Source organism: Sus scrofa, chromosome 14 (genome assembly GCF_000003025.6).
Source record: "Sus scrofa isolate TJ Tabasco breed Duroc chromosome 14, Sscrofa11.1, whole genome shotgun sequence".
NCBI classification, from domain to species: domain Eukaryota; kingdom Metazoa; phylum Chordata; class Mammalia; order Artiodactyla; family Suidae; genus Sus; species Sus scrofa.
The window spans coordinates 79,419,772-79,442,519 of NC_010456.5; the positions used below are offsets into that span (position 1 = coordinate 79,419,772).

General features: G+C 44.3%; 1 protein-coding gene across 50 annotated transcripts in view; it reads right to left on the reverse strand.

Moving 5' to 3' along the window:
• The window catches only part of KCNMA1 (potassium calcium-activated channel subfamily M alpha 1), a 760,956-nt gene that overhangs the window by 74,390 nt on the left and 663,818 nt on the right, over positions 1-22,748 (reverse strand). For all 50 annotated transcript variants that reach the window (XM_021072164.1, XM_021072146.1, XM_021072135.1 and 47 more), the window contains 4 exon segments: positions 22,119-22,212; positions 8,814-8,937; positions 4,048-4,272; positions 277-469 (listed from right to left, as the gene is read on the reverse strand). In XM_021072164.1, the coding sequence (XP_020927823.1) occupies positions 277-469; positions 4,048-4,272; positions 8,814-8,937; positions 22,119-22,212 (636 nt within the window).

The window sequence follows — 22,748 nt, forward strand, 5'->3', positions numbered from 1 at the left end:
ACTCATTGGGAAGACGGAGGGGGTGGCATTTTAAAGGCTGCATTATTCTCGGGGAAGGCAGCCTATTGGGACGGTGGGTTTTAGGGTCTCAAGCCCACTTCCTAGACTGGGAAGAAGAGACAGCAGATGCCTCTTTGAAAGCCATGGCAGCCACCGTGGGTTTCACTACCAGGCAGGCTGATGTGAGCCTCTTTGAATTACCGAGTGAAGGATATCCCTCTTGCCAGCCCCTGTCCCCCGTAGGCACAACAGAGAAGTATTACAGGCTGTTCTTACCTTGGGAATTAGCCTGCAAGACCCCGATGCTGTCATCAAACTGCATAGATTTGATGTTGAGTGACGCCAAGATGCATTCCTTGTCCTGCAGCGAAGTATCATCAATATTATTCTGATTGGCTGACAGGATAACGCACATGTCACAGAGGTTGATGTTGACGGCCCTTAAATCAGCCCGACTTAATGGCGTACCCTTTGGCATAGAGGGAAGAGAAAAAAAAAAGGAGAAGCAAAAATGAGACTGAGGGACGAGAGGGAAAGAGGGGGGAAAAATAAAAACAAATTAAAGATTGAGCCGGAGCTTTGGGAAATTATTTAACAAGTATCTTTTTTATGCCTTGACATTAAGCTGGCCTAACTACATTCCAGGGAATAGGAGATGTGTGCTAATCTAAAGGGTAGTTGGTGCTGATGGCAGCATTTTAGGCTTGCTCTCAATACTCAATCAAGCTATTACTAACTAACGAGGGAAAGGAATAATGCCAGGGTTCTACATCTTCTTCCTGCCTGGAAATTGTCTTGATTTAAGTAACTGTCCTGTGGCAACCTCTGCCTTTCAGAATGGAACCAGGGGGTGGGTTTCAAATGCCTGTTTATTTAATAGCAGGTCAATTCTGTCTCAGGCAAAAAGACGGCAGCTCCAACTAGAATTTCCCAGGCAGCCAAGAGGAAATAGCCAAGGAGCATGGTGTGATGAGGTGGGGCTGAAAGCAGTGCTCAATTTGGAGGATGTGGGACAGAGTAGAATTAATGCACATCTTGCAAAAGGGAGAAGGAAAGGAGTTAAGCCTCAGGTCATGTAATTTTAGCGTATGTTTTAAGTAAGCAAAAAAAAAAAAAAAAAGAAAGAGAAAAAGAAAAAAAAAGGGAATTGTGTAATTGTCTAAGAAGCTAGGCGTAGTTCAATACAGCATCATATATACATCATACATACAATGGAAATCTATGCAGCAGGAAAAAGGACTGAAAAGGTTCTCCATGCAGGTTCTGCCTTGGAAGCATCTCAAAGACAAAGGGGCCAAGTGAAAACAAACCAAAAATCCAAGGTCTAGACAATTCAGAAAGTACGATTTCATTTATGTGAAAAAGAGACCCACAAAATAAAGCTATATATGTATAAATGTATTAATAAATGTTCATACACTCGGAGAGAAAGTTCAAGAAAAGTACACACTAAACTAATAACCGTAATTACCCCTGGGGAGGGGAATAAGATTGGGGGTGAAGGAAAAGTTTGTTTTTGACTTTATACACTTCTGTTTTGTTTGAATATTTTATAACAAGAATGTATTTGTATATTATTGGAGTAATTAAAAATAAATAAGCTAGTAAACAGATTTTTTTTAAAAAATCCCATAACGACCAAAAACAATGGAAAAAAAAAAATACACCCAGATCTAGGAGGTAATGACAGAAAGGCAGGGAATATAGATACTGGTAAGACAGAAAGGTGAGGTTAGAGGAGAGAAGCATGACCCCCACATGCTCTGTGTCCTCAGGAGAGGCCAGGGCAGAATTAATCGTTCATCCCTTGGCAGAGGGATCCAGGGGCCTCATGTGGGGGTTCAAGGCCAGTCACCAGCCTCCCTGATCCTCCAGCCTGAATCCAGCTTCTGATTTGCCTTCATGGAGGCCTGAGTCACTTTCCACACACTGTCTGTAGGAAGATGGTTTTCCAACCTCCTTCCTCTGGTTCTTCCCCCTATAATGGGGAATCTGGGAAGACTGCACTTGGCTGCAGAGGTCAAAGCCATCAGCCCTCTTTTCTGACCTGGTGGCTTTTATGACCGGGAGTCTATTCTCAGCCTTCAAGATGCTGCTGCCAAGTGCAATCACGGCAGAGAGGCATTTAGCACTACGGGGCTGGGAAGCAACTAGCCCAGGCTCAGGAGCAGGATCTTTTGAGGGAGGGAGAGGTCTCCCCTCTTTTCCAGGGGTCTCTGGGTACAAAATAAATCCGCCCAAATTCCTGAATCATTTCGCCTGGCATAAGCCTCAACTGCCTCTGTCCATATTCTTTTCATTTTCACCTTGCAGGGAATCCAGCAGTAATTGTGATAGAAGGTAACCCCTGTGCAGCTGTACACACATGACTTCAAAATGCAAGAAATACAAATGATATCCATAGAAACTCCATGTGCTTCTCTGTGCTGGCCCTATGTGTGGGGCCCTGTTTAAACAATGAAATATGTGAGGTTATAGATGAAGGCCCATTTTGTAGAAAAAAAGTTGTACTTGAGTATGCTAGATTTTGGAGGGCTCAGAAAGGCCCTGCAAATAGGGAAGTAATTTATACAGATGCAAGCAGATGAGTGGATGTGTACAAGGGCATGCACAAGGAAACACACATACAGCAAGCATATATACAGAGCAAATGTTGCACATACACCCAATGTTCCACACATACCCATCACATGCATTCATACACACACAGTCTCCTATGTCTCAGAAAAACAGCATGGTCTTTGCAAGATACTGTTAACTCCAGTACATTGTTCCCAAGGACCATGGAAAAGAGCACATGGAGGAAGAGAATCATGGAAATATGTAAGCATATTTTGAGTTTCTGAAATTAACAACGTATATATCTATTTAGGTTCTTCTAAGAATACAACTATTTGTTTTTCTGCTGGTGACTATTTTTAACCGCTTGTGTTCATTAAGTCAGTGAGATTGGGCCCAGCATCCAAAAATTATCTGTCCATATTTTTCTCACTCCTTGATTTATTGAATGTCTAATTGTGCCAGGCATTTGTTATGATACATAGTAGATATGAATGGGCATTACTTGTGCATAGATTCTTATGTCTTCCTTATTGATTTATATTATTGGACTCTTCTTTTTCCATGTCTGAGGTTATAGAAGCCAGTAATAGAAATCGTGGATTTCATTTCTGGAAGTGAGACAAAACCCCAACTTCTTGAAATAGAGAATCAGATGCCTGTTCCTCAGTTTTAGGCATGTGAACCTCCAAGAAGAAGATGTGGAGGATAAGTGATATTTGCATGGATCTGTGACCTTGAGAATTCTGTCAATGTTGAAATGTACACTGCTCTACAATTATTTTAAAGTTTATAGAAAGTATATTGAGTAACGATTAGGAAGTAGTTAGTTACATGACTCCCAGATCAGGCAGCCCAAGCCCTCACACTAAATTATGGAATCTCAAATGGATCTTTTTAGATTTTGGTCCCAGCATTTTATAATCAAGTACATCTCAAGCATACATGTGCATGTATACACACAACCTCATGAAAACATTTCTGGGCTCTAAATGACTGGAAGGTAGGGGTTGGCAGGCAGAAGGGGGTTGGCCTTTCGTAGGGCAGAAATAAAGAACTCTGCTAAATACATTTAGTTAAAAACAGAACATGGTAAACCAAGATTTCTCCAAGCATTCATAATGTCATAAATAAAATGATATAAATAGTTCCACATGTAAATTATGCTATAAGCACCATAATGTTGCAAAGCACTGGGTCTGGGTAGGGAAAGTAGAGTGTTTAGACACCGATATGCTTAACACATTTGATACCAGCCAAACTCTGTGCCTGATGAGCAATTGAACGTGGCTGCAAATTTTTTTTAATAAGGTCTCCCAGGGTTTGGCTATTCCTAGACAGAGCAGAGGAGAAGGGCTGAGTCCTTAGGCCCAGAACCAGACGAAGAAGCAGAGACATGATCAAAGCTACAAGTACTATATCCATCTGGGATTTTCTTTCGTGAATGAAAAGAAGCAAAGAGCATTAATAATGGAAGCTTGGACTTACCGGCAATATGGACACCTTGGGGAAGTTATGAAGCGTCTCCCATTCCCTCTTGAGGTACTCGATGGAACCCACAAACACGATGTGCTTGAGCTCGTGGTAATGAAAGTTGCTGGCACGCAGGGGCATCACCAGGTTCCGGAGGCCAATCAGGGCTGAGCTGACGTCGCCAAAGATACAGACCACCACATGGCCGCTCAGGACGGTCATGGCGGCTTCGCTACGCGTCTGTCGGAGGAGAAGAGCACAAGCATTGGAGAGAAGACCTCGTAGGGCTGTGGGAAGTGCTAAAAAATCCCTTGTGTAAAATACTGAGTAAACATTTGTCGAGGGCCTACTATGTGCTATTCTTTTTAAAAAATTATTTCTTCAATGTTATATACATGCCCTATACATTTATCATTTGAGTATGGGTGTATAAATCACACTGGCATAATACATATAGGTAAACATAGATTCATCACGACCGTCTTTGAGAAAAGATTTAAGGGAGATCCACCTTATACGCATATGAATAAGAGACCCTTCATACTCATATTCAGGAGGGAAAATAAGAGAGAACAGCAATATTTTTGTGATTTGGAAAAGGAAGTCTTACTTTCCAGGAATTGTTGATAAAATGGGCTGCCTTGTCTGCGTCTCTTGCTGAGATGATAAAGCAGTAAGGCCCATGCTGGCCTCGGCTCAAGAAATGTGTTTTGAATTCTAGACTCATCAACAGGATCTCTCAGGACAGCCTTACATCAGTAGGCAGAACATGCTCTCTTAAGCCAGGGGCTGGCAAACTATCACTCACAGGTCAAAGCTGGCCCACTGCCTGCTTTTGAATGGCCAGTGATCTAAGCTTGGTTTTCCCATTTTCAAATCGTTGAAAATAAATCAAAAGAAGAATATTTCACAACATGTGAACCTTATATGAAATTCAAATTCCAAGAAAATTTTATTGCAATACTGCCAATCTTACTCATTTGGGTAGTGTCTATGGCTGCTATGACATTACAAAAGCAGAGGTGATTAGCTATGACAGAGATAGGATGGCTAGCAAAACCTGCATGATTTATTAGATGGCCCTTTACAGCGTTTACTGTCCACTGCTGCCTTGGGGACATGTTTGGAGTGGCCACTTGTGCAAGTCACCAGAAGAAGACTCCCAAACAACCACTAAAAGGATCTGGATACAGAAAAGCAAGAGCCCATGTCTTCCTGCAACTCTTGGCCTGTATTTACCAAGGAGACAAATCAAAGAATAAAATCACCCCCATTAGAGCTACCCAGGAAGTGCAAATGGTTGTCCACTGCTCATTGTGTTAGTGCAGAGAGCAATACGGGAGACCAGTGTGGGCCTTTCTCTGCCTCTCTTTCTGGTCTGATGCCTCCCACCTTGCCTTTCTTCCTCCCCATCCACCCACTGTGCATCCGGATGGCCCCATGTGGCTTGCAATGCTTTGGGGAAGGCATATTAATGTCCACTGCACATATCAAACCCTGCTCAATTTAATCCCTGGAATTGACCGGTGTATTGATTGTTTAAATGCCAATATTGCAATTCACGGCAATGTCAGGGTTATTACAGTAACCCCCAAGGAGAGGAAGAAGCTAGCTTTCACTCTCTGATCGTTAGGCTAAAGCAGGGGCTGTCACCATTATTGGTTTCTCTCCACAATGGTACAGGGATATCTAAGACACGGGCTGTAAAACATGTCTTATAAATGGTGACCAAGGGGCACCCACTGGGGAGTCCCACCCCACATCACTGCTTCATGAATAATACCTGGAGTTAGTTATCTCGGCTGCATGGAAGTGTGAGTGCCTGGGTACCACCAGCAGAGGGTCAACCAGTCTGTAACATGCTGTGATGGGACTCCTAGTTAATTTGAATTGGCCAGGTCATCTGGGAGCCTAGCTCTCTTCAGCAAGCCTGAGGAATACAAACTGGGTCCAAAAGAGGGGCTGGAAAGCTACAATAGGGGAGGCAGGGAAGACACAGGTTAGCAGAGTGGCCTATGCGGTGCTGACCCCAGGAGCTAGATCTGGGGACCAAAACACCAACTCTTAGAGCAGCCACAGCAATATCTCCTGGAAGACCTAGTAAAGATCCCAATTCCCAGGACTGAGCACTGGGGAGACTCATTCTGCCAGATTGAAGACCCAACAGAGAAACCACTCATGAGTGGATCTGGTATTCCCTGCACATCCTTCAAGGCCTAGTCCAAGTGGGGCCTTAATGGCCATGATCCCCTTTGCAAGCTCAACCTGTTTGTATCTAGCAAGACTTCCCTGGCCATTTAGATACATATTAGATTCAAACAGCACTTTGTGCTTTGTAACATTTAGCTTTTAACATATTGTCTCATAGTACATTTATATCCTCTAATTAGATGGTCATGTCCTCATCATTACTGCCGTATTTTCTTTCTTTCTTTCTTTTTTTTTTTTTTTTTCGTCTTTTTAGGACCTCCATGGCATGTGGAGGTTTCCAGGCTGGGGTGAAATCAGAGCCACAGCTGCCAGCCTACACCACAGCCACAGCAACACTAGATCTGAGCCTTGTCTGCAACCTACACCACAGCTCACAGCAATGCCGGATCCTTAACTCACTGAGCGAGGCCAGGGATCAAACCCCATCCTCATGAGTGCTAGTCAGATTCGTTTCCACCGAGCCACGATGAGAACTCCACCGCTGTATTTTCTAACCCCCAAAGCAGTTAGTGTCCTGCACCCAGAAGAAATCTTCATGTGGCTGGCTCTTTCAAGCATTCTCCTCTCTGTGCCAGGGTTAATTTAGAAGGGTTTTTGGAACATACTAAATAGCGCCTCCCAGTCTCTTTCTAATCCATGACCCTGCTTTATTTTCTTCCTGGTACTGTATCAGTCCCTGGAGCATAATGACATGGACATATGTCTACCTGGCAATCTGCTCTGTGCTTCTACTAGGATACCAGCTTTATGAAAGCAGTCGTTGTCAGGGGTTGTACCCCCTGCAACGAGCACAGTTCCTAACACATAATAGTGTTATGTTATAAACATTTGTTAAGTGATGTTGTTTTTCAGATGAGAAAGGAGTGACTTGCCTCTTTGGTGCCAGTCGGGGCCTTTGAATGCCAGTTAGCCATACACTCCTCAGGATTATCTAGGAAAGCCGTTAAAACCCTGGAACCCCAAAATGACAACCCAGCCTCTGACCTGTCCCCAGGTGAGTAACACCAGGCTGAGCATTTTATCCCTGGAGCAAAAGTAGAGGTGAATACAACAACAGAATATAAGTCCATGGAGCAGCTTTGTGAAGAGAACCATTTACACTCCTTGGACAGGGGTTGTGTCCTGAGAATTCTGACTTTCTGTGCTTTTGCCTGCAACTTTCACACCTCCCAGACAGCCTCCAGCACAAAGCTGTATTGGCTTTTAATACTCGATTATAATTAAACTGAGAAAACACAGAGACATCCAGATAAAACACAAGGAAAATCTAGTGGATTAGAGGACAAAGCCATTCTGAGGCACTGGAAGAGTCCTTTCTTAAGAAGGGTGGCCATGACATCAGAAATGATAGGATTTTCCTGGCTGACATAAAGGGGAGGCCACAGCAATCTAGGGATTAGAAGGCACAAGAGAGAAAGAACCTTTCCGACTGACCTTCCTGATTATTAATCCATTTTTCATGGATTAGCAAGACAATCAAGCGTAGGAAAGCCAATGCAGGCATTAAAATCTAAAGCTGTTAATCGGACAAGTCTAAAGAGTAGACTGGATTGTTATCTAGGCTGGCATTCCTGGGACAGACCAGAAGAAGCCTATTGCTGCTACTGAGAACAGCCAAGCATGAAATGGGGCTCTGAGCCCCAGACTCCCTGAGGTAGAGCATTGCCATCCTTGTCTTCATCAGCAAACGTGATTTTCCTGCCTATGTCATGTGCTATAAAGGGCCACAGATACAAGGCTATTACCTACAAGGACCCAATGCACTATTACAAACAAGTAACAATACAGGTAGCATTCATATTCCTTCCTGGCATTCAATAATAATAATAATTAACAAGAATAATCATAAAGTTTACTGAGTCATATGATGGGTTTTAATCTTCACTGCAACCCTATGAGTTAGGGTTATTCTCATCCCATCTTCTTATACATAAGAGAACTGAAGTACAAAGAAGTCCCCTGTGCTGTAAACTATGTCCAATCGCTTGGGTTAGAACATGATGGAAGATAGTATGAAAAAGAAAAAAAGAATGTGTGTGTGTATATATATATGAATGACTGGGTCACTTTGCTGTACAGCAGAAATTAAAGGAATATTACAAATCAAATCTACTTTAATTAAAAATTTTAGAAAGACAATATATGATGCAATCAACACCATTTTATAGCATCATGAAAATAGATGTAAGTAAAACATAAAAAATAAAATATGAAGAGATCAAGTGACTCATCCAAGGCCTCACAGTTACCAATGGCACAGGCAGGCTCTGGGCCCAGAGCCACGTCCACAAGTGTTAGGGTACACACTGCCTCCCATGATGCCTGCCACACAGCACGTGGTCACCTCTTGCGGTAATGAGCCAATAAATATTCAGAGATTGAAAATTCCACCCTCAGCTCATGTTCTGGTGAGAGTTCTAGCTGCTTCCATGTATGTCCTAAATATTAACTATCAAAAATAATTAGGACCAGGGACTGTCACTGTACCACGGAGTTCAGAAAACCTCATTCCTAGCAAGCATAATATGGGACAGAAGCGGATGGCATCGATTCTGCAATCTGTCACTCACCAGGATGACTTTCTCTATCTCCTTGGGTGCACACCAGTGAAACATCCCCGTAGAGTCGTACTTCTTCACGTTGGAGTCCATGTTGTCAATCTGATCATTGCCAGGGATTAACAAGGGGTCATGCCTGGGGAGAACAGGACAGGAAAACCTAAGTGGAAAATGTGGTAAATTATAAATGGAAAGTGCCCCCTTAGTTACATCTCAGAGGAGATAAAAAGATGCAGAGGAAGCAGTTGTCACTGAAGGCCATTCTTTGGCTTGCAGAACCCATCCTTTGAAAGATAACTGGCCCTAAACCACCACCACTTCCTGGCCATGCAGGTGACTTCTGTCAGGTCATCATTCTGCCTCTCTCTCTTGTTCCTCTTTTTTTTTAAATGGACTTCACATCATCCGGTAGATTTAATCTCCCTTTCTATGGACGTCTCCCTCCTCCCATTCTCGTTTTACCAGCTCTCCAGTCTCTCCAGGACACACAAATACAGACACACACACACACACACACGCGCTTACATGCACACGAACACCCCAAAGGGTTGTTATTAGCATTGGCAATGAAGAGGAAGGAACTCGAATAGAGCCTCATGCTGACTGACTGGCATGAGGATGGAAAGCCAATTACTCGCTCGTTCTGACTACAACTTCTGACGTGATGCTCTTCGCAGTAAAAGCTTTAACAGGCTGCACTTTAAATATTTTAGCAATTTGCCCAATCAGATTTTGCTCTCCCCGGCTGAAGCCCTTTAAAGATTCAGCAGCGTGTCACTTCAGAGCAGATTGACTACCAAATGCCCACATCTGGAATACACGATTTCAATACTAAACAACACCCCCGCTCCCTGCCTTGACAACTGTATTTGCACTAACTGTCTAATGACGCTACCCCCACCCCACCCCCACCTTCACCTCCCAACTGCCACACTCTTTTGACGAGAGTCTCAAACTCAGACACATCTTAATAAACTTGTCTTGAATTCTCAGGGCTACCTTCACCCTCTCTTGCCTTGTTTACTCGTGGAGAAGAAAGATGCCTCTACAGAGGCCTCCCCTCCAGTGGACTGGCAGAGCCCTACCGACAACCTTAAGAATTACAATCGAATCAGGCAGCTCTAACAAGCTTACAGCTAAGAAATATAATCCTGCACCTTGGCCCGTGGCCATTGCCTAGATTCTTTCTCTGATAGTGATTTTTTTCTTCAGTTTGGAGGGAGGTATTTGGGTTTCTGCAACAATAACCGCAAAAAATTAGGACATAGCGATCTGTGCAGTGGAGCTATTTTTCCTTAATAATCTTGTCAATTCAAGATAGAAAATATAAATTGAAATGCCAAAGAGTTATTGTAAAGTTATTTTACCTTTTTTTAAATTTTTGGCCATGACCATAAGGCATGCAGAAGTTCCTGGGCCAGGAATTGAACCCATGTCACAGTTGAAACCCAAGACACAGCAGTGACAACACTGGATCCTTAACCCACTAGGCCACCAGGGAACTCCTATTTTATCTTTTTTTTTTTTTTTCTTTTTATGGCTGCATCTTCAGCATATGGAAGTTCCCAAGCTAGGGGCTGAATTGAAGCTGTAGCTGAGGCTTATGCCACAGTCATATCAACATTGAGCCAAGTCGCATCTGTCACCTACACTGCAGCCGGCCTCAGTGCTGGATCCTCAACCCACTGAGCCAGGCCAGGGATCAAACCTGCATCCTCATGAATACTAGTCGGGTTCTTAACCCACTGAGCCACAACAGGAACTCCTTATTTTACCTTTTAAACCATCTCTATAAAGCATTAAAGGGTGAACTTTAGTTATTAGTCCTCAATTCTTAGTATTCTTCCTCTGAAATTTCTCTGATGCTTCCCATTTATATGTTCAGGACACAGAGTGGAATAGCAGCCCACCCTACCCAGTCCACAGACCTAGAATTAAGCTTTCAGGATCTCTACTGTGGGCCTCTGAATAGGCTTTAATTCCATGTAAATGGGAAGACTCTCACCACATTTATTTATTCCTGAGAATTTTCTTTTAGGCTATATGCCAAATGACAAATATCATGTGAGGCAATCCTGCCTCACATGTTCATTGCCTCACATATATCATATGAGGCAATGAACATGCTAGATTCCTATAAGAACTGTTATATCTGATCTTTAAAGGAGAAGAACTATCAGCTTGGAATAACATCTCAGTAGCTGGGTTGCTGGAAAACCTGGAGGTGTTGTAAACCAGCAGGTCACCTTTCAAATACTGAGCTCAGTCAAAAACGCTAAAATAAAAAGGCAGTCGCTGCTAAGAACGGGTCACAGATCAGGGCAAGAGCAAACTTTGAGGGTTTTTGTTGTTGTTGTTGTTCTTTAAGAATCTTTAAGCGTTCTCTACACATCCACTATCCACCATAAAGAAGAGGTTTGAGAAAGCCAACAGAATGAACTCTTCCTTCCCAGCCCTAGAAGAACGTCTTTTAGTTGCAAGAGGAGCTTCATAAATTTGCCCTGATAATATAAAGCCAGGTTGTTTATTGGTTGTGGTGGAAGTATTGTCTCAGGAAGGTCTGAGACCTTCAGGATTTATATTCATATAATATTAGCGAGTAAGTAAATGATGTAGTAGGTTGGACAAAATTGCTTTCAGAAAACATGTGCCTTGAGAGAGAGGAGATACATTTTGATTCCCTATCTTTCTGGGAAGGACTTATCCCCTTGGTTACACTGGCCTCCAACCCTCATCTTAGAAAAGTAAATAAATAAACCTGATGACCAATTGACCCTCAACGAGAAGAAAAAAGACAGCTTTTTAATGTCAAGCCTCATTATCTAGGGTGCGGATTTGGGTGCACCAGGTGTTATCTGACAATCATGCAAGCCATGATTTGGGCTGGAAGCATCCGGGAAGTCTCAGTATGCCATGCTGCACTTGGTACTTTCTGCAAGCCTCAGCTTGTCCTGGATACTAATTTTTTTCTTTTTTGGGTGCTCCGTGGCATATGGAGTTCCTGGGCCAGGGATCGGATTCCTGAGCCACAGCTGGAGATCTAGGCCAAAGTGGTAGCAACACAGGATCCGTTCACCCACTGTGCCAGGATTGGGACTGAACTTTCGTCCCAGTGCTGCAGATAAACTGCCAATCCTGTTGCATCATAGCAGGAACTCCTGCCCTCAATAAGTTAAATGTAATTCACCCAGGATTATTAAAAGGGGGGAGGGCGCTGATCTGAAGACTGTCAAAGAGATACCTGAACAAAGGTATTTCCTTTTCTGACCAGTCATGGTACCTGAAATTTGAACTTTGGTTTCTTGAATTGCCATAGCAACCAATAAACATGAATTCCCCCCTTTTGTGCCAGGGATGAGGGATGCTGAAATGATGAAGGTACAGTCCCTAGTCGAAGAGAGGGTTGTGATAACAGCAAGCGAGAGAGTAGATGTCAGTTGACGGTCGCAAAACACTGTGGTAAGTGCTATAGTAAAGTCCTGTGCAAAGTGGTATGAGAACATCAGGAAAGCCGTTAATTGCCTGGTATCTGCGTAACATCAAGGAAGCCTTTGCAAAGAAGGCAACATTTGACTTGAACCCTGAAAGATGAGGAGGCATCTCGGCACAGTCTAGCAATGACCCGCTCATGGGACTCATTTAGAGAATTGAGACACAAAAGAAAAGAGCCAAAGAAAGGCACCCAAAAACCATGGCTGAAGAGGTTGTACTGCCTGACCTGAAGTATAGAAGACTCAGGCCAGGCACACCAGCTGCCCTCAGATGTGCAATGGCCATCACGTGGGAGATGGCTGCCATCAAGTGGCTGTCAGTTCAACTGACTGAGTATGACTGAAGGACTCCATCAGTAACTGATGTAGAAAGCAAACTAGGGATTTCAATGGAGCCAAAGTTAAGTTTCCAAGAATGAAGAGTGTTATACAAATTGAAGTTTGTTTTTTTTTTTAATGACACAAGTTGTTTCCCAAGGCAGTAGAGTGCACATCATTTAAGACACACCTGAAGAGCTGTAGATTCAGAGGGGATTTTGTTATACATGTTGGGTGAGCCTAGAAGATCTTTAAGATTTGAAGTACTGTTCTCTCAATGAAGGAGACGTGACCGGAAGGATTTCGGAAATACTGTTAAAAGGGTATTAAAAGGTTGGAGGGCATGGAATAAGTATAGAAAAGTTGTTGTTGGAGCAAAGATGGGAAATTAGAAGGACTGAAGATTGATGACTAGAACTGTTCCTCACTAACTGGCTCCAGAGCCAAAATGTCTATCTTCAAGTCTTGGCTCATCAACGACTTGTTATATTGTGCCTTGCCTCAGTTTCTTCATCTGTAAAGTGGGAATGTTAAACATCACCATTAATTAATGGATTCAATTTGAGGATTATATGAGTAAAAATATGGCATGCACTTGGCCTTGAACCTGACACAGAGCATGTCCTCAATAAATGTTAATGACCATTATTATTATTATTTTTTTTATACTTTGCTTAGAACCCGCTCATATGTTATAGCTCTTACAATGGTAAAAGGAGACAGAAAAGAGAATGGGTCTTTACTAAAGAGCTAGGGTCCTCCTATTATTATTTCTATGATTATACTGCTGCTACTACTACAGATGCTACTGAGATGAAGAGCCAGGCTGGGCTGAGCCTTTACACATGTTGCTGTGGTAAAACTTTTACCTACATTCGATGATTTACTTGTCATGATAACACTTCAAGGTAATTTCTGTTATTATCCCCCATTAGTAAGAATGGGAAACAGAGTGGATGCGTAATATGGCCAGGGTGGCATGGGTATTAAGAGGAGATACAAGGCTTTGAGCAGAGAGTTCATCTCAACTGGACACAGGGCTGCTTGGCCCGCATCTCACCCACTCCCACTTGCAGGATCTTGCTCACTCTCCCCTTCAGCGCCCCAGCCACAGTGCCCTATGTTGCGAAGAGTGGGAAAGCAGCATGGCAGGCATTTATGAAATGCATAGCTTGTGCGAATAATCAGCAGGAAATTTCCCCATGAGCCCCTGCCACAACTATGCTAAGGAGAGCCTCAACAATCAATTAAGACTTGGTGAGCTTTTGTCTTTTCCTAATATCTGAAGGCTCTATTTAGGAATATCTACCTTTTCATAACAACCGAGGGGCCCTAGTGAGTTAAATTTTTCATAGCTATGCTTCTTGAATCTCAGCTCACACCTCCAAAGTCCACAGCTAGAAATTAAGCATGCCTGACTTCAAAAAAAGAATAAAAGATCATTGTTTGGAGGGTTTGCAAAGGAAGGAATGCCACTTGCCATCAATTGATCCCAGGAAGTGAACTAAATGCCCAGCTACAGCAGACACACAGAAAGCTTGCCTTGAAGACAACAGCCTAAAGCAAAACCACAAATCCCTTTTCTAGCAAACCTGCTGTGAGGGAGCTGGCATTATATTTTAAAGAGCATAGTTCCCCTTAGAGGAAAATCCAAGTCTCTTTCTGTGACGGTGGGTTCAACACTGGGTTTCAGATATTTAAAGTACAAGAAACCAAACCCAAGCAAAAAAAACAAAAACAAAAACAAAAACAAAAAAGGGAGGAAAGAGAAAAGTTACAAAATGGTTTTAAAATTGCATCCTTTCTCCTGCTTGATTTTCAGGACCTCTTTTCTCATCACATGATAATGGCCTTTGCTATCATTACAAGCGTCCTATCTCGATAGAAGCTAACCCTGCAGTGGTCTTCCTAGGAAACGGGAGGCTTGATAAAATTGGGCAATTTCACATGCCTCTGCAGGCCTTTCAGTACCAGGGGCAAATACTGGTCTTACTGAGTATCTATTACATCAGGCACCATTGTAAGGGTCTCAGGATACTCTGAAGCCTCACAGTTTGCCTCCAGTGTTCCTCCTGAGCTTTCCTCCTCCATAACCTCAGAGACAGAGCTTGCTTTCCCTTCCCAGGAGCTCTTACAGAAACAAGATGCTCTTTCAGAGGTAGGAATTTGCCTGTCTGTCTTATCCATTAGTTGGTGATCTTCAAGGCAAGGGAGTTCCTCTTTTACTCCTCCATGCATTTCCATAAGCTAACAGAAATCTCAGTAGATTCTCACTAAACAACCAACCACCAAGAAATGCTGATGAATGACCTCTAATCTCTGAACATCTCAAACTATTCAACCTATTCACCAGACCTTCTATGGAGACCAGAAGTGTCCAGTGAAAGCCTACTGACCTTGGATATCTTGATATAAAAATCAAGTCTCTTACACTGCTTTTCACTTTACAGGGACAGTCTTTGAAACAGGGCATCATGATGGGAAGGCAGACTCTGCAATATGTCTTTAACCAGTCAGGCTGTCTAGAGCATGCCCAGAGCCAGCTGCTGTAACCCATAAGCCGAGGGGACTCATGTCTGATGCCCCATGGTAGTCAACACAGATGTTCTTAATTAAGCAACAAGTCAATGCTCCAACTCCAGATCTGAGCATTTCTGCGAGAAGACTCTCAACACATGAAACTCCAAATCCCATAAGCAATGGTTCTCAAAGCATGGCTCCACACCAGCCACCACAGCGTCATCTGGGAGCTTCAGACAAATGCAATTCTCCAGCCCAGCCCAAACCTACTGAATGAAGGTCTATTTTAATAAAATACTCTAGAAGATTCCAATGCCCATTAGAGCTGGAAGATCATTGCCATAACGTTTTGCCCAAATGGAGAATCTCTGTGGTTTGATTCAATTCTACCAATGCCAGCAACTATTTGTAGCATCCAGACTGGAAGGCTATGGTTCTATCCAACCAGGCCAGGACTAGAGTGGGGCCAGAGAGGGGCCTAGGAGCAACTTTTAGGGAGGCCCTCACATGCCTCACTCTAGTCCTGATCTTGCTCTTCAAATGGAGACTGAAGATCTGATGACAAAAGCACACCCAGGTTGCCTACTCTGACTCTCTCTCTGTGATGCTCTTGAACTTGAGGGACTGTGTCAACCCGTGATGGAGATTCCTCACTGGGAGGCCACACAAATGACTCTCTGGCTGACCTCTATTTCTAAGAGCTCATCAGCAAATAAGCATAAAAGAAGCAAATGAAATATTTGTTCTCATAAAGTGCAATGCTTATAATTCAGTTTTTTACCATTCTTTCTCCCCATTGCTTCTTCCACTCCAGAGAAGACAATGCAGCTGTGAGAAACTAAGTCTTTCAGTGTCACATGCAAGAACAGCAGGTCACGTGTGTGGGTCTCTGGCTGCTCTGGCCACAGGTGACTGTAGGGGGTTTCAGGTAGTCTCCTTGAAAGGGCCCATACTGGGTTTGCCTCACCATAAATGCTTCTGCCTCATTCTCAGAGGCCTTTTATCTCCAGGTGAATTCTATTTCCCACTATGTTGCCAGGATCCTGACTTTGGGATTCTGGCTCCTAACTCACCCTCCAACACGGCCCCCACCATCCTGTGTAATGATCAGCACTCCTGAGACATGGCTGCTTACTGCCCTGCCTGCATCTCCCACCAGACGGCCATCCTTGGAGCCAGCTTGAGAAAACCTTCAGGCCACCCTGGCCAAACTTCCTGTATCTCTCTACTTACATTTTTTTTTTTCCCTGCCCAACAAGTGAACAATCAAGAACTGTTGCTACCCTGTATGTCATCTCTTGCTAGGCAGTCACTCTTCTCCGAGGAAGAAGGAAATTACTGCCTTTATGTTTGGGAGACAAGCTGGGAGAGCTGACAGTCCTTCAGTCCTGGAGGAGAGCATATGCGATGCTCTTGAAATGAGGGAACAGGATAATGACCCTCTGCGGCACATGCAACGTGTCCAGGGACCTGTGTCAAATCCATCGAGCCTTGGTAGGATGAGACCGACTATTTCTTTCTTCTCCAGTCCCGTGGGGGCCTGTCATTTGCTATTTGTTTGTGCATTAAGAGGTGAATTTACTTAGCTAAGCTGTCCCAGTCTTCCTTCTTTCTTCTGCCCAGTGGAAGAAACAGTGAGAGTGGCATTCTGTCCCCAGCACTGAGTGGGTCAGGTCACTTTGCCATTCTTCATGACTACAGCCTTTCAAGCTAGCGGTCCTGACACAAAGACCCCAGGAAAGGTATGAGGAAAAAGAGAAGGGACTTAACTAGCAGATGAGTTTATTACACTTAATGATCAGTTACTACCCAAGAAGATAATCTGTTGTCCTCAAATCCTATTTCCACTCTCATTCAGAAAACAAATATTAAATGTGTCCTGGGTCTTATGATATGATGCTCATTTGGCAGTGTTTGATTTCTGGTTTTGGCATTGTCATTCTTGCTAGCCTGGCTGGGGGCTATGTCTTTCCATAAAATGCCCACCCAGGACATCCCGAGGAAATCCTTATTGTCCCTGGCATCTAACACAAGTCCCCTAGGACCTGAAGAAAGAGGTGTAACTAATGTCAGGGATGCTGTGTGTCCTTCTTGGGAAGACTGCTTCGCTCACATCTGGTCCACTGTTCTACAGCAGACCCTGAATGGTTGATACCCAAAGGCCTTTGGCAGAGGCTGGGGCAGAGGTGGGCCTTCTGTTCACACCTCTGAATTCATGTGACTGTGTCTTCAGCAAGCCATGAAGGGTTCTAACTCCTTCCTTGTACTGCCATCAGTGACCCTCCCAAAACACAAGTTAGGGCACTGCCTCCTCAGAAACCTGCAAGGCTTTTGCTTCTGACAGAAAAGGCCTTCATGACTGGGTGCCAGAACACTCTCATATTTTCAACACCAGTGATGCCATTCTAGGAACTCCTTGATCCAGACACATCTATTCCCTCCATGGGGCAGAAGAGTGAAGGAGTTAATAAGGTGAGTTTGGAAACAAAAGTGTCTGGATTCAGCTCTTCCTAATTAGTCAAGACTTACTAGATTTACTACTCTTCATATGTCTGTGACTCAGCCTCCTTGTTTACAGACTGGAAGAAAGAGCAACCCTTCCTCATGGAGCCATAGTTAGGATTCAGTGAATTAACAGGAAGGATGCTCTGGGAATGATGCCTAGAATCTGGCAAACAACGGAAACCGGAAGGTAACGCTGTTAGAGAATTCTCATCACGTGGGGCCAAGTTCAAGGACACATCCTTCACATGCCAAGCTCAGACTCTCAAACCAGAATTAACAAGGGTCTGCTCTAGTCTCAGGGCCCATGCTGGCAGATCTTAAAATAGTTCTTATTCTATTCTGCTGTGTATGCTTGTCTGTCTCCCACATTGAACTGTGAGCATCTCCAAGACATGGGATCCATGTCATCTGAAGACTGCAATCCATCTTACTTTAGATCCTCAAAGCCCTTCCACAACATCTTGAAAACAGTGGGCTCTCATAACATTTCCCAGAGAAGAATTAACCTGGGAAAAGAAATAGAAGCAGGCAGCTGAGATCCATCACCTTTTAGGGTTGCATTTTAGGGTTGCATTTGCATGTGGGATTCCAGGCCTTTCCTCCATACTGTCGAGCCACCGAAGACAACTTCTCAGCAGCCAAAAAGCATTTGTGAAGGCAACTACTCAGAGGTGGTTGTGAAATGAACTGAATGTCATAGTAACCGGGGCAGGAATTCAGGGAATCTCCTTCAACTGTGGTCAAAATGGTGTCAAAGGAACTTTTTTTTTTTCCCTAGAGAGAGCTTTCTAGAGAGATTTCACTAGATAGTCAAAGGGGGCTGGGAGGCCCCCCCAGTTAAGAACCCTTGACTTAGTTTTTTAGACACCAAATTCTCACCCACTAGAGAGTTTATGACTGAAGGGAGACACAGCATTCTTTATGGGGCACAAACCTGCTGAGCAGGGAGAACTGGACAGCAGTGCTTGGTGATTTTAGAAGAAAACTAGGAGAGGTTCCTAATAATTCTGTGTTAAGAGCAACAGGAAGACAAATACCAGGACCCTGGCTACCTCCTGGGCCTGCTGCTTGGCAGGGTGTCAGGCCACAGGCATCTCTTCTGACACCTGGTCCCCTGCCTTGGAGCACAGATAGTCGCCACTTGGCTCCGTCTGGACGTGAGGTGGTTGTCCATCAGGATGACTGAAACACGTACTGCCTCAGGATCCGGACACACAAAACGAGGCAGTTCATCTAATGATTGTGCAGAGAGGGAAGTAACACTTAAAAACCAAGGTAGGCCCGATACCACAGCAAAGGGGAGACCAAGGTCATTAGTGCCAGGTGCCTATAGCATTTCATGCTGGTGGACGGCTGGCAAGGACCCTTCACGCAGGAGCCTGCTTTATTTACAGAGGCCACAGTGGTAAATTAAAGCCCAGCCCAGCCCATTCTGGGCTCCCTGGTTTCTCCTGGAACTGTTCCTATCACTGCCCATAGGCCACTAAAACCTGCCTGCATTCAGAATGATTGATTCCGCGCAAGCAGCGAGCCACAAACTCTGTCGAAACATCCACTTCAAATGAGTCATTAGCTTCCTTTACGGATGTTTCTGGTCATAAGGAATAGGGCCTGCGAGTCCTATATTTTGTAGAGTAGAAAGGGAATGTTTGAAGATTGGGGGGCAGGGGAACCTAGAGAAGCCGGAAGGCGGTGCATGAGCCCCTCTGTTTTCTGTCAATCAGCAAGAAGGAGCTAGACAAGGAGTTCCCCTTGTGGCTCAGCAGGTTAAGAATCCAACTGGTATCCACAAGGATGCGGGTTTGATCCCTGGCCTCCCTCAGTGGGTTAAGAATCCATTATTGCCGCAAGCTGCTGCAGAGGTCGCAGATGCGGCTCAGATCTGGTGTTGCTGTGGTGTAGGCCGGCGACCACAGCTCTAACTGGAGCCCTACCCTGGGAACTTCCATATGCTGTAGGTGCTGTCCTTAAAAGAAAAAGAAAAAAGGCGGGGGGGGGGGGGAGCTGGAAAAAATAAGCCTCAGCAACCTCATGACCAGGACCAGGGCTTCAAACCAAATCAAACTGCCCACAGGCTCTTCATTCATACCCCAGAAATGAAGCGAAACAAAGAGAGGGCTCGACACTCCGTCTTGGCTCCCACCTCAGAAAGAGTCTGTAGAGGACCCAAAACACAGAAAGTCACGGGAAACAAGGGGGATCTAAGGCTTTCTGCCTCATCAAGGGGTAGCCCCTTCCAGCTGAGCGCCAATCGAGATTGTCGCAGGCTGGTGGGGCCGAGTGCCTGGTGACAGTAGCCATGGGCGTGGCTACACAGCCCCAAGGCACCAGGACCAGAAACCCAAGTTCTGTAGCTTGGCAAGTTGCAGCTCACCGCCTGCCCCCCGTTTAGCAACTCTGATGTACCACCGAGCAGACAGCTCCAGCCCAGGATGACTGCCTCCCTCAGCCCCTCACCGACAGGCAATGAAAGCAAGACCCACTTTGAAAATTCTCCCCCATCATGCAAACTGACACAGGCATGCTTTTCAAAAACCCACAGCCAATCTGTTGATCATTACTTATTTACAAAGGCCTTCGGGCAGAAAGTCCTGTAAAAACCATACTTGATACGGTATATACTAGCTTTTTCTGCTTGTGGAAAAAAAAGTTCCCCCAAGGCTACCTCAAACCATCACTTTCTATTGCACATAAAATGTAGCGTGTAACACTAAAGTATTTAATATATATGGTATAATATATCTACAGGAAAGGCATTTGTGTAGAAGTATGTTACCCTGGATTTGGTAATTTGATGTTTTGCTGAAGGCTACGACTTAAAAAAGCTTCCACCTCGTACAGAAGACCTGTCATCTTGGTACCCAAGAGCCAACAGAATAAAGAAGTACCCTTAAGCAGCAAAACTTTGACACAGCTTTGAAGCATATGAAAACAGTATAACTCCTCAGAATTATTATTACTCAAGATCAAAGAAATGAGCCATACTTTACATAGCAAACAGGGACAGGGAATTTGGCTCCAAAGGTTTCAGATTTTTCAGACTTCTCTTTATTTATTTATTTGCGTCTCTAAATTTAGGCAAACGATAAGGGCCTGAGCTTTTTCTCTACTTTAAATCAATAAAACCATGAGTATTAGATAAGGCGATTACCTAAAGGTGAGTAAATAGAGAACGGATGTTAGCAGGACAACTGGCATCATAAAACCGAGAAGCTTGGCAGTTGGCACATTTTATTCCTCCTCATAAACTGTAAACAAGCATGTAAATCAGCAACACCCAAGCAAGCCTGAGCGAGGGGGAGGCAGAGATCTGCTAAGGAAACACTTAACAGCCGTCTCCATCCTACAAAGGGAGTCATGGAGAGCCCAGAAGAAGCAGATGCTTAGAGAAGGGGGGAAGGAGGAGGCCATCGCCATTATTTTGTATCAATAATCGAAGTAGGGACAATGGCCAGTGGCAATGAAAGTAATGGAAGAAAGTATTGTCAAGATGGCAGGTGTTTCCTTGGGGGGAACCATTTAGGGAAAGCAGGGCAAATCTGAAATCACTCCCATTTCATTGAGGTGCTGGAGAGGTAGGCTGTTGAAGGAAATGAACACAAGGACTGGCAGATGAATCGAGGACCAAAAAAGGGAGATGAAAGACGAAGAGGCCAAGAAGAGGAACCAGCAAAACTCTACTGAAAACTGGCTTCACTTGCCATTTCCTAGTGGAAGCTGTGGTCAAAAGAGAAGAGAGAGGGAGGGAGAAAGCAGCAAAGGAAGGAAGCAAAGAAGGAAGCAGGGAGTGGTGGGGGGGAGGGAGGAAAGGGAAGGAGGGAGGAAAGAGAGAAAAAGAGAGAAAAAGAGTACACACAAGCTCTATTCCATAATTAATATTGCTTTTAGCCTGAGCAGAACTGGATTACTTTTGAACTTTGCTTTGGCAAATCCACAGATTATTAGACTTTTTTATCAGTCAAAATCAATTAACAGAAATTTCATTTCAATCGACAGGATAAAGAGAAGGTAATCTTCAGGTTCATTTTTGATTGTGATGCTACATCGCACATATGGCCTTAAGTACAGAAAACAGTCCTCGGAGGGGCTCCAGCAGAAAGAGACTTGCCAGAGGCGAACTAACCACCCGAGCGCCTCTGATTGGCTGCCGCCGTCATTAGTGCCACGGCTGTTTAGGAACTACACATAGACAGGACATGGTGACAGCTAAGACTTTAAAGCCTATGTATTTTTCAAACAGCTTTTCAAACTGTTTTTCATGACAGAATTTTTTCAGCTCTATCATTAACTGCTGACAAGCTGACAGAATAAATACTCCAGCCTTTAAGAAGCCCTCTAACGATCTCGTCCCCTCCTCCGCCTTGAGCTTGGTGGGGAGGGGCGCCTCTGGGCCCGGCGAGGTGGGGGGGTGGGGGGTGGGGGGTGGGGGGGTGGAGGGGGGTGCAAGGAGTGGAGACGAAGCTGGAGGGGGCCCGGTCCTTACCTCATCAGCTTGGGCGAGGAGCTGGGCGAATTCCGCATGCCTCCGTTCCGCTGCTTTTTTTTGGGTGACAGTGTTGACGGCTGCTCATCTTCAACTGGAAATACAGGCAGCTCATGAGATTATGAACAGTTTGAGGGCAGACTGTGCAATACAGGCAAGATATCAAAGGACACACACTCATGGCTCAGTCACTCACTAGGAACTCATGGCCATCTCTTAAGACCCAATGACAAAGACCAAGGCGTTAGTCAAAGAGGCGGGCTTAGGCAAGGTGAAAGCATCACCTCTTTACACTCCAGTGATTGAGCATGCACTTTAAACAGACTAAAACAGTTTGTAAACACCCTGCCATAAGAAAGAAATCATAAAATATCTGCATACAAGTCTATGTATAAATATATCTATGGAAACATCCCCTCATTATGCTGAGAATTCATTTTGGTTACTTTGCTTTGCTGGGTAACCGAATTGGTTTTTCTTGTAACCAAAATCAGAAATAAAGTTGTCTTTGGGGCAGCAATGTAAGAGCTGCCAGCTGGCTGCTTCTGCAAATGAACCAACGGAACTGGTTCCTTATTCCTGCAAGTCAGAGGAAGAGCCTTGGAGAGATAGGCAAAGATTTTGCAGCCT